Source organism: Podarcis filfolensis, assembly GCF_964270895.1.
Source record: "Podarcis filfolensis genome assembly, chromosome: 3".
Classification (NCBI taxonomy): domain Eukaryota; kingdom Metazoa; phylum Chordata; class Lepidosauria; order Squamata; family Lacertidae; genus Podarcis; species Podarcis filfolensis.
Window position 1 is genome coordinate 91659479 of NC_139606.1, and position 12998 is coordinate 91672476.

The following is a 12998-nucleotide window of genomic DNA, read 5'->3' on the forward strand; positions in this document are numbered from 1 at the left end:
CAAATACAGTACTAACATTGGTTACTTACTGTGAATGGGCCTTGTAAATTGGCATAGGGAAATGTCCGCATGGAAGATTGTGTTTATTCCCACTGTGCACAGCCTGCCCCCTCCCTGTCACCTTGGCAACCCATGTCTGCCCAGGCCCAAAGATTCCTCTGATGTGAAATGTGCGTAGTCAACATCTTTTATCATGTTAACACTTCGATCCCAGGTGAGGCCCTGGCTTGGAAAGGAAGCTTAACCTGTATTTTTCCATTGGCATGGAATCTTCCCTTCAATACTCCAAATATTGATTCTGACATTCATTCATTTATTGGGTTTAGGGGGTCTCCCCTTGCAACATCCTCAGTAACATATAGGAAGAAATAATAATTTGAATAATAATAATTCTGGTTATATTGGGGTGGATCAAGAGATGCACTAACAGAAGAAGATCTGGCAGTGACATACACAGGAGCCAACTCCTAGGGGCCGTGGGGGCTTTGGTCCCCACAATAAAATATTTGAGGGGGCTGGGCCCCCACAAAGACAATGGGCATTTCCATTCAAATGGTGTGTGTGCATTGCATCATGTGATCGATTATGCAGGGTGGGGCATACCTAGGCTCCCACAATATTTTATTCAAGTTGGCACCCCTGGTGACACATAAACAGTTGTGCAAGAGTTGGTGGAAGATATTACGTAACACTGTGCAAATTACAAAGTGCCTAGGATGGATTAATTAGGAGAAATTGTGCAATGCTTTTTGCAGGCACACATCTTGAGACCTTGTGGAAAAGACTGCAACCTTGTGCAAGAGATTTGTGCAAACTGAAGCACAACATTCAATTTCTATTCTCCCTTCTCATGCAAAGATATTGTGTTGTAACAGAAAAAGCCCTTCTGTAAGAGGAATAGCACTCCAGGATTCAGCCTATAATGTACTGAAAATATAATACAATCTCTTACCTGAAATTAAAACATATATCGATACTTCGTAATGCATAATAAATTTGTCTTTCACACAACCACTCGATTACTGGTATTATTTCCATTTCTTCTTTTCCACACACTGAAGTAAACTAGAAAAATGAAGCAAAACTACTTTCAGGAGTTCAAAGATTTAACTGCTTCTGCTTATTTTAAACTGTGAAGTTTCTCCCTTCTTACCTCTATAGATGTGTTTTTTTATAATTAACCAGCACCCTATAAACACATTAGTAGAGGTAAAGGTATCTCTGACCATTAGGTCCAGTCGTGGCTGACTCTGGGGTTGTGGCGCTCATCTCGCTTTATTGGCCGAGGGAGCCGGCGTACAGCTTCCGGGTCATGTGGCCAGCATGACTAAGCCGCTTCTGGCGAACCAAAGCAGTGCAACTTACCACTATTTATGTTTTTTTACATCTACTTAATGAAAAAAATATGAATGTCACACACAGGAATTCTACCATTTTGCCTGAAAACCTGACCATTGATTCTACAATTCAGAAACATTTCTTTTTAGATAATCTCACAATTATGTCACTTGACTCAGTTAGGAGATCCAGCCATCAGTACACAACCAATTCCAACTAGACCCTTTGCTTTGGAAGGCATACTTTGTGTAGAACAGGGGATTGTCAGATTTTAAATTTATGGAATTTACTTATTTTTTTTTACTGTGGCCCAGGTGAGCCAACATACACCAAGAATTAAGGGCAAAGTGCCTCTGAAAACATACTCAACTCAGGACAAAAGTCTACTCCAGGTTTCCTCCCAAGCTTTCTTTGTGTCAGAAACCTAATTTAGTATAGTGAGAGGATGCCTTTTAGTCCTGAGGATTCCCAGGTAAGATCCTCCCCTCTATTGTGTGGGCAGGTAATCCCTCCCCTACCTGGCCTGGTCTCCTTGGCAACGCTTCCCCCAGGTGGGACTGGACAACTGACTGAGGTAGGCGGAGACCTCCAGGTATCCCACCTGAGGGAAGGCAAAGCCAAGCCTATGCTGATGGAGCCGCTCCAGATCTAGGGGCTGCACGCATCCACGCAAAGGGCGCCCCCCGTTTTAAGCGGGGAGCGGTCATTAGTCGTTGCTTTGTTAGAAAACAGGGAATCAGGAATTCTCATTGATGTACAGCGGTACCTCGGGTTACATACGCTTCAGGTTACATACGCTTCAGGTTACAGACTCCGTTAACCCAGAAATATTGCTTCAGGTTAAGAACTTTGCTTCAGGATGAGAACAGAAATCATGCTCCGGTGGCGCGACGGCAGCAGGAGGCCCTATTAGCTAAAGTGGTGCTTCAGGTTAAGAACAGTTTCAGGTTAAGTACGGACCTCCGGAACGAATTAAGTACTTAACCCGGGGTACCACTGTACAGTAGGATCGCTTCTTGCGTGGGGTTATGTTGGGGGGGGGGGGAGCCCGTAAATCACATAAAGTCAAAACAACCTTCTGGAACTGCCTCTGCATGAGCAACCTTACCTTTCGGAGCTGGCACAAGATCTTGCGGAACTGTCAGAGACCTTGTGAGATCTCACAAAGCCTGTGAAGTCTGTGACAGCATTTCTCAGAGCCCAGTAAGCAAGGCAGAGAGCTGAAAAGCCATTTTTATGCAGGCTTTTCCCTGTTGCTTACCTTGGATACATATGAAGCTGTAACAGTCCAATATTCTTTACTTTGTTTGGCCATACTTGGAGAGACTACTTGGAGGTCATATGGATCATAGTCTGCTTTAGGGTCATTTCTACTTCTTATGAGACAATATACAAACTCTCCATCATCTTTCTGTAATGCACCTTTCTGATAACAGAAAATCAAAATGAATTAATGAAGAACTTAACAAGTGTTTCTGAAACTTGGCTCCCCAGCTGTTGTTCGACTGCAACTCCTATCATCCCTGTCCACTGGCCCAGCTAGTTAGAGCTGATGGGAATCTAACAGCAGTTAGGACCCAAGTTTGTGAAACACTGAGATTGTAAAGACACATAAGTCTTATTAAAATCAATGTAGCTGGACAATGTGTGAATCCACAATCTTTGGGCCTTGGAAATAAACAGAAATGCTCTTAAGGATCTTAATAATTATTAATAATGAAGCACCAGCAATTCACAATACAAACATTAAGGTGGCTAGATCTCATTTTGAGTGCTGTTAGTCCAAAACAGAAAGAAACAATAGCCTAGGAAGTAGACCTAGTGTTGTGCAAGAACAAAAGTGGCAGCTCTAAACAGGAAATATTTTATTTAATAAGATAGGATATGGATTTATCTATCCATCTATCTATCTTACTGTCTATCTATAATCATTAGTCAATACTGTAGTCAATACTACAGAATATTTAAGAAGCAAATGCAGAAGGAAGATTGAAAGCATTTAATTATAAAACCGAAGTCCTTAAGTTACGGTGCAATAGAAAGCTAAAGACATAATATGTAAAAGTTCTCCATCTATCAAATACTAGCTAGAGTTACCTTTCTTCCATGCCAGCTTACCTAATGAAAACCAGAACCCAAGGCATCACTTCTCTGGTTTTTTTTGCTAGGATTTTGTGGCACAACCACAATACAGAACCATCAAAATCAAAGACAATTTTTCATTATCTTCAACAGGTTCCAAACTGAATTGTAAATACATAAATTAAACAAACCGACTTGAACTGAAAAGGTAAATACCGGCAACGTGATCTTCTGAAAATTAGCTAAAGTTGCTGGTTTAGCTACAAATCCACGTCGCGGTAATGATGTCTCCCACCCTAGTTTATCTCTCAGTCTCAAAATATGAGATACTACATCGTCAATAATGGGTTCTGGAAGAGAAAAGAATGTAGTGAGTATTATTTTGTGTATAAACATTATAAATGTTCCAAACAACCCTGAAATTTTGGTTAAAGCAGTAATAACATCATCATAATAATAATAATAATAATAATAATAATAATAATAATAATAATTTATTTATACCCCGCCCATCTAGCTTCCCAGCCACTCTGGGCAGCTTCCAACAAAAGATTAAAAATACTAGATTAAGTCTTTGTATGTGTAAAAATCCACATGCCATTCTAAAATTATGACATCATAAAGTGATAGAACTATGACTAAATATAAAGCTTGGTCAGTCTGTGTAGGTTATTTACAGTATGCACACAAAGGATTCATCTAACTCAGGGATAGTCAACCTTTTTTACCTACCACCCACCAATGGATCTTTCTTGATGGTAAAATTTCCTTACCTCCCACCAGTGCTCGATGGAAGGAGGATTCAGCTTGTGCCATAGAACCCCCTACCACCCACCTAGAATCCTGAAAGCCCACTAGTGGGCGGTAGGGACCAGGTTGACAACCCCTGATCTAACTAAATCACACTGTAGACCTACTGAAATCAATGTGTATGACTAATTTAAGTCCATTAAGAGGTGTGTCTTGTTTGGCATGGGGTGCTTCTATTACATAAACAGTAATTTCTGGTTTGAGGCAAGTCGCTTCTGCAAAACAGACATTCCCAGTTTGAAACATGCTAGTCCTTTTTAATGTGGATGCTGGCTTAAATCAAAGCAGAAATCATTATATTTAAAGACAGGTCAACTCACCCTAATTTGCATTCAATTAGCTTGAAAATTATCTGAGTTCTTCTGGGGAGGAAACAGAAAAACCCAGATTTTTCTGAACCACTCCAGGGCTCAGAAAAGTAACCCTTCCTTCCTTGACATCTTTCCTCAGACCCAAATCTTCTCGCCAAACCTCTCAAAATCCCCTGCATTTCTTCCCTGCAAAACAGCGGTTGAAGCAGGAATTCCCTCCCCCTGGAGTCACAGATGGACAAAATGCTGAAGAGACGCCTTCTTTAGTGAATTTTCCCTCTCTTCCAAGCTTTTGAAGCTTTTGTTTAGATGCCTTACAAAATTGTTCTGAGTTTAGGATTATTCTGCACTGCAGCATTAAATGTTTTATTACACTTTCAATTATGATGATTTAGATGTGTTTTATACATTCTAACGTGGGTCACTATGAGAGATGAAAAGTGCATGTGTCACATTTAGATGCCTTTTCAATGGATTATATTATACATAAATTACTTTGCTTAAATGCGTTATTCTGTCTGGTGTAATTTTTTTTCATTGGCTACATCGCAGACAAAAATCATCCATGGATAAAACAAATGCAGAAGTACTGACTTCAAGAGTGCATGTGGCAACAGCATTTGGCTTTCAATATACACACCAGTTTTATCATAACAGGGAGGTTTTTTCTCTCTGATAGTTTTGTGATCGTAACCAGCTTGAAATTTCATGCATGTTCTTTTATGGCAACTTAAATGGGTAGAAACAGGAAGAATTTCAGACTTTTCATTTTCACCTGGAACAGATAACCAATATAATTAATTACATAACACCTGTATTAATTAGAAGCCCAGGATATATGATTACTGAAACTCATTGCCAGTTTCCACTTAATATTCTTTGTTCTCTATAATATTCTCTATTGCTCATGAGTGAATGGCATCCATCTCTGTCAAGAGAAAATAACTTGGTAACTGCAGTAAAAGGAGCCCATGGCTGAATTTAGTCCTTCCTTCCCCAAATGTGTCTCAAATTACATCTCAGTTGCAGATTGTGTATGCATGCATGTGTGTGTATACATAACATGTCACACAATAACATACATCTTCAAGCGAAATCTGATTTTCCTTATATAATCTCTGCACACTTGCATGATGTGCATAAGAAATTGGGGAGAGAAGGGGGAAATTGTAATTCTTAACCATTTCAGAATTCTTTTACTAGCTTAGCTATTTAAAAACAGTCTCAGTCTCTCTATTATACCTTTACTTTCAATGGAAATATCAGTTGATACATCACTAATATAGCTGGATTCTTCCCGAAGAGGAACTAAAGAAAGTCTCTCATCATTCATATCTCCCAGTTCAGAGTATTCCATGCTCTGGTGCTGATCCCATTCAGTCAATTCAGTACATTGACCAACAATTGGTTTTATCTTTTCCTTATGTATTTTTGAGAAACTAAAAACACAAGAAGAAAAATATGAAGACTATTCTACATGATACTTTTAGCACATGGAAACAACTTTTACATGCCCCAGAATATGCAGTGGAAACAGTGTATTAAAACATCACATTAAGGAGCTGTTTTTAAATAAAATTAATTTTCAGCTAAAAGAGGGCAGAAACATTGGCCTGTTTTTCATGTCACTTTGCAAATGAACGACATCCTGGTACACTAAGTGAGAATTGCAGCTACTTCATTCCTCACCTCCTCCTCCTGCTGTACTACCTAGAGTTGACTTAGCATTACAGTCAAACCTAAACTTGTGGTTTGGTTCCCACAAAGAAATCACAAGTGGGAAGCTAAGAATAAATCTTGGTTATAGCTCTTGGGTTCGTCTGGAGAGAGACAAACCACAAGTCTGGATAACCACTTAGGCAAACCATGGCTTATGTTCCAGCATTGCAGCAACAGTGGAGGGGTGAAGCAATTTATTATGATAAAACTATGAAGAAATTGAATGCTGCCAATCTCATGTTTTCTCATAACACTTATGTGGGGAACAAGGAGACACTTACAGGGGAAACTGATTGGCAGAAAGTGTGCTTAATCTCCCCCCTTGCTTCTAATCTCCCTTGCCAATGTCTCTTCCCCATCCATTTTTAATTATATTTCTCCCAGCCACACTCCAAAACCATCTCAGCTGGGGGGGGGGGATAGCTGGATGGAGAAGCATTTTGAGGGAACAGCAAGCCCAGGAAGTAGTTCAGCCTCCAATTGTCCCAACAATTTTTTCCTGTAAGTAATGCCATCATCCTCACATTCCTGTTATCACGAGAAATATAGGTTTGGAAACATGCATTTCCCAAGATAGCTCCATCCAGTGTTTGTGTCTTTTGAAGCTTATATAAACGCATATATTATTTAGATAAACAGATCTGTTTCCCTTAACTAATACTTTCATTGATCACTGAAATAAATAAATAGTCTGCTACATCTATGTTTTAAGAAACAGTGCTGACCCGAGCTGAGAGTCTGAAATACTCCTGAATCCAGGTAATGGTATTTGATATAAATCTAAGAGTTACTACAATGTGATGGATGGCCAGCTTACTACTAAACTCCTTCTGTGTAGATCAGCTCCCTGCTTGTGCTTTACAGAGACACACTATCAAATCAAAAAAGAGGAGGAACAGTTAAAAAGAGGAAAAGAACAACAAGCTAAATCCTAAGCAGAACATACACAATAGAAAGTTTACGTACACATATGCAAAACCCATTTTGCCTTCTTCTGCTTTGACTTTGTGTTTTTTTGAGCCCTCTGCTCTGTAAACAGCAGTGCGAAGCTCAGATGGAATCGCAGATGAAACCTGGAAGGAGTAAATGTTACAAATTGGTATAAAGAGGTATGGCAGATTGCATTACTGGAAAAGCTGATGAATAGATTGAGACTTGCATAGTGTTGCCATCTCTTGAAGAGCAAAAAAGAGGGCAGCTTGAGCTGCTGCCAGCCTGAGCCAGGAAAAGAGGTGTGCAGGTGCACAGAACTGCCATGCCCGTGCACCTCTTTCCCCAGCTCAGGCTGGCAGCGGCCACGGTAAGCAGAGCCACCTGAGGCAATAGATAAATGTAACACCGTCCCCCTAAAACCCGGACATTTTCATTGAAAGGTAAAAATCCCCCCAGATGGGCATGTCCCCCCCCCCGAGGACATGTTGGGGATTTCCCGGATGTATGGCAACCCTAGACTTGCACAAGGACAAATTTAAAAAGACAATTTTACTGCAACTTGGGTAAACTGTATAGATTTTATGAGTACAACTGAATATGGCAATCTTCTGGCACCAGCTCTTTGTACTGTATGGTTGACATAACTTTTCTACCCTCCCACCACCTTCTTTGGTGAACTAGGCTCCCCTATGGGAAAAGGGGAATTTTATTTTATTTTTGTTTCATATAATCTATTTTTCATAACATCTGTTATATCACTAGGTGGTGCTGTATCCATATGAATATTTTGAATAAAAGTTCAATTATTTATATCACTTCAATCCATCTCAAAGCAGTATATATTTTAAGATTTTGCACTATTATCTTGGGTGTGTTTCATTTTTTATATGTATCATGATTTAATAGATATTGTTTGCCTTTTGCTTAGTTTGTTGCAATCTTTTATGATCTTGTATATTTTATTGACATAACATCAAATCAGTTATTGTGTGGTTACTATTATGGAAATTTAAGTTGCTGTTTTATAGCTCTTATTTTGGAAATGTGATGCTTGTTGTTAAACATTTAATAAAAAATATTTTTAAAAAGAAGAAGGAATCCCAGCTGGAAACAACTGGATAAGAAAAACCAGTGACAACATTACTGTGTCAGAACTGGAATGAAATGCAGTGTAGCCAACATTAAGCACAAGGGCGCCAACTTGGATCCTTGACTGTGGGTGCACAACGTGCTGCACTGCATGCCATAACTTTGCGACGCAGCACGCATGCGTTTGTGCCGTAAAAAAAGCTGGGCCTGGGCCGGCACTTCCTCAGGGCCGTTTTTTTCACAGCACAAAATATTGTGGGTGCTGTAGCCCCTATAGGTGGCGCCACTGATTTTGCACTTTAGCATTATAGTCAACCAGTCACTACAGTTATGCCACCTGCACTAGGATACTCATTCTCATTCAAGAGCACTTTAAAAAAAAAAAAAAACTACATCCCTCCTCAAGATAGTACAAAGGGAAAGCATGCATCTTTATATCAGTGCTGAAATCAAGTCTCTCAGACGTACTGCACAGATAATTTTTTGAGGACAGGGAAGAACATAGGAGTACTATGCTCACCCCAAGTCTTACTGTATTTACTTGAATGTAATGCACACCTATTTTGGCCAAATTACATCATGAAAATTAGGGTGCGCATTAGATTTGATGCCATATTTACATTCGCTAGCAAATACCTTTTTTGTTTCAAGGTTTTTAAATTTGAGGTGAGCAGTAGATTCGATGGTGAATTAGATTCGCGTAAATACAGTATAACAGCAAGTGATGCAGAGCTGAACTAAATGTTTTCATATTAAAGGTACATTGAAACAAGAGTTTTGATGAAACAGAGAGATTCTGATAGTTTTCAGCTGGAAGAATATTCCAGAACCATAGAACCTCCACAGAAACATCTGACTCTCATGCTCACGATCTGAATACCGTATCATGAAAAGGCAATGAGACAAAGGCCTCTGAGTTTGATCTTAGGTCCTGAAGGTTACCTGCTCCTTAACTACTTATGGCTATATGGGAAAAGCTAGAACCAGCACTATGAATTGTGTTGGAAAACAAAAAGAAAGCTAGTGAAGCCTCTATCAGATTGGAGTTATATGCTCCAACCTGTGAGCACCAGACAAAAGTCAGTCTGCCATATTTTAGACCAATTGAATCTTCCAGACCATCTCTGAGTGCAGTCCATATAGAAGACATTGCAGCTCATCTTCTCCAGGAAAGACTATAGCTGGAATATGAATAATACAATTCATCACAAGTTATTAGATACCATTCCACTAGATAGTCCAATCACATGAATCTATTTCAGCTTGTGCAGGGTAAACTCCAGTTTATGTCTCATCAGTTACTGTAACATCTTACATTTGGCAAGGGAACTAGCTTTGCTTTACTTACTATTAAAACACCGTAATTTTAAATGCATTACTACTGCTTGTTTCCAGATAAGCCACTAAAAGAACATACTGTAAAACACTAGAAATTAACAAGCAACTGCTACTCAGTGTACAAATTAAAAAATGATAGAATCTCACTGCCAGCGGTCTCACATCTTCCATAGAAGCTTGTTTGGGCTTAATAAATTTTCCTTCAACCATATGTGGTACTTTAGTATTCTCTGGTGTAAGCTGGAGACGAGATACCAGTGATTTTTGGCGTCCTCTTTTCTTTTTATCCATCTTGGATTGGTATCTTTGGTCCTATTGCCAAGAGAGTTATCATATTATTTTTGAAATGTGGCAACCTGTTTTCAATGATATTTTTCTTTATTGCCAGAAGAAATTATACTCCCCATTTATAGTGGCAACTTAAAAAAAACCCCTGAGGTTTTGCTTGTCATGATTTTTAATTAAAATATGTATCTTATATAAGAATGACAATGACCAAGGGTTCCAGCTTGAATAAAATAGGGGGGGGTCTGCATAATCAATCATAAAACGCTGTGCATGCACACCATTTGAATGGCAATCCCCATGGGCATACCCACGATTTATTGGGGGGCGGGTGTCAGTTAAGTGTTGTTGTTTAGTCGTTTAGTCATGTCCGACTCTACGTGACCCCATGGACCAGAGCACGCCAGGCACTCCTGTCTTCCACTGCCTCCCACAGTTTGGTCAAACTCATGCTGGTAGCTTCGAGAACACTGTCCAACCATCTCTGTCGTCCCCTTCTCCTTGTGCCCTCAATCTTTCCCAACATCACGGTCTTTTCCAGGGAGTCTTCTCTTCTCAGTTAGTTAAGTACTTTTATTTATTTACTTGAGTTGGGGGCACCTCCCTACCCCAACCCTTGGCAATGCCCACAGCAATGCCTAACAATTTGTGGGGGGGGGGGGGTCCGAAGGGACCTTGGCCCCTAGGAGTTGGCACTTATGTTCTTACAAGTCATTTATGCTGGTAATTTACACAGCTGTGAAACTATGAGATACCTTAAAACAAAAAATATTTTTCAAATGGCCATAACTGAAAACTTACACTGAGCTTGCAGAGTATCTGTGACATATGATAAAAGCTATTGTTTTGATGCAGACTATTTACATCTCAGCCTGCCTTTAAAAGGCTAGTGCTCCATACACCTCTAACCTATTTGACCTATCTCTATACAATACCTGTACAAAATTATTGGGGGGGGGCCTTCAACTCTGGTGCAAGCGAACCTACATGCAAATCTATTTAAAAATACATAAAACATCCTAAGCTTTACAACATTTGGTTTTCTCATCAAGTCACATTAGGCAGGCAACCTCTTTCCTGTCGGGTTTCCCATTTGTTTTTGGATTTAAAAGACCTGCAAAACAGGCAGAAATTCAAAAAAGTAGAATCTGTTTTCAAATACCTCCATCTCCCTGATGTATTAAAAAACTCTCCCTTACAGCTTTTAACCTTGGCTTTTAAGTTGCAGAAGCAAATGTTGAAACTGTATGTTTCAGTCCTTTCCGAGGCTACAGAAGACCAAAGGCCTCCAAAAAGGTTGTAGGCCTGGAAAAATAGGCATAGAAATGAAGCAGCAGAGATGAAGGAATATAGAGGTCTATGGAGCCAGGAGAGAGTGAAAACCTGGAGGGGATAAAGGAAGGGAGCGGGAAGAAGGAACCAGGAACAAACTGGCAAAAAGGAAAAACTAAGGAAAAAATCCCTTCCAAGGTGGTGTTGGGTTTTTTGCTGTGCCCAGAGAAGCAGGGCAATAGCCTTGCTCCTGTGGCAAAGGCAGGAAGTAGATCTGGAGTTAGGGGGCTGTCCTGCCCCCCGATAAATTCTTCAAAAAATTAACTTTATCAAGGATCACATGCCTCCCTTAAAGGAGAAGGGGGGGAGGAGCCTGTAATTATTTTCCTTAATGCTTCGCCCTTCTCTCACCCCACATAACCTGAGGAAAGTCTCCCAGTCCCTCTCCTCTCACCGACCTACGAAGGATGGTGGGGAGAGAAGGAAGGGGTCGTGTGTTTCTCCGGTACGGAAACAATAGATGCTCTTCGCGGCTGCTCCTTCCTTAGGAATGGCTGCGTTAATATTGAGTCTCTTTCTAGTGACCAGGCCTCACCCCTGCTCTCAGAGGGACCAGCTGGCAAAACCCGCCCCACCGAGGCTGAAGGAAGTGACCGTTATTCCAACGGTAGGAATAGGCCCCGCCCCTTCTCCGCACGTGATTGGCCGCCCTACAAGGGCAGGAGTGGAATCCACTGCGGCTCCTGGACGTCAGTTCCAAGAGCCAGGGAAGGAGGGGCGAGTGAAGATCAACATCAGGAATAAAGATCGACGTTGGGATCTGCAGCCCCTATGCATCCCGCCACCTGAGACAGCTGCCTCACCTTGCCTCATGGGTGGGCCAGCCCTAGTAACCTGTGACTGGCAGACCAGACTGAAAACAGGGACTTCGGTCTTTGAATCAAACTGCATTGTTGCTTCACATTTTTACATTAAAATATCAAAATATTACAGTTCTGAAATCACTTTTTAAAAAAATTGCTTAAAGAAACTTACAACCACAATCATTCAAAATATTTCGAGTTACAAGCACAATCATCAGCCAATTTACATTTATATCACATTCTTTTCTTTTTTGGACTGTCCCACTAAAATTTTATTTTTTTAAAAAAATAATTTTTCATTGCTCAATTTCTACATAACAAATTATCAAACCATATACATTATTCAACACTCCATAATTTTTCCCACCTATCTAAATGTATTGTCTTGCCCAGATCTTGTGACCACTTTATCCTTGTTTCTTTTATTACTTCATCTTTCAGTTCCCATTCAAGGAGTAGGTGGTACATTTTCAATATATTTTTTTTATTTGACTGCAGTAGTTCACTTTGCAGTTTAGAAGTTTTCTGTTCAAAACCTGTTTTTTTATCTTGGTTAAACAGGTGCACTATTTGATAATACTGTAACCAACTATTGCAATAGTCCTTAATCTCTTCGTATGGTTTTAATTTTACACCCCCCTGCTCTTTTGTTAGTAATGGTTGGTATGTTGGCCATTTCTTTTCTATATTTATTCTTTTTACCACTAGTACCTCTAGTGGAGACACCCACCAGGGTATCTTTGGTTCCAGTAGCCATCGATAATTTGCCCATAGTTTGTATAAGGGCTTTCTGATTATATGGTTTGAATTCAGCCAGTCTTCATGCATGGCTTTGGAACATGAGACTTCCCTGTGCAGCTGGGGGTTTTTTTTTTGCCTGCTGAGGAGGCCTGAATGGGAGATTTAAGTAAATTAACCTTTGTTGGTATCTGAGAGGTATGGGGTATTTCTGACTGGA

The 12998-nt window shown here is 40.1% G+C and overlaps 1 protein-coding gene across 15 annotated transcripts in view; it reads right to left on the reverse strand.

Annotated features, from left to right (window-relative positions):
- The window catches only part of DNAH14 (dynein axonemal heavy chain 14), a 129737-nt gene extending 117883 nt beyond the window's left edge, over positions 1–11854 (reverse strand). For 9 of the 15 annotated variants that reach the window (XR_014545785.1, XR_014545786.1, XR_014545787.1 and 6 more), the window contains exons 1-8: positions 11636–11835; positions 9768–9932; positions 7227–7333; positions 5784–5980; positions 5182–5316; positions 3637–3770; positions 2600–2764; positions 953–1065 (exon numbers count right to left, since the gene is read on the reverse strand). Coding sequence is in view for 11 of the 15 variants with exons in the window: in XM_083604682.1 (XP_083460808.1) it covers positions 953–1065; positions 2600–2764; positions 3637–3770; positions 5182–5316; positions 5784–5980; positions 7227–7333; positions 9768–9911 (995 nt within the window). In the remaining 4 variants the exon portion in view is untranslated. Of the gene's footprint in view, positions 1–952; positions 1066–2599; positions 2765–3636; positions 3771–5181; positions 5317–5783; positions 5981–7226; positions 7334–9767; positions 9933–11114; positions 11136–11635 lie in introns of those variants that run through there. The other 6 variants (XM_083604684.1, XM_083604680.1, XM_083604683.1 and 3 more) reach the window with 4 other exon arrangements.
- Between the last annotated feature and the right edge of the window lie 1144 nt (positions 11855–12998).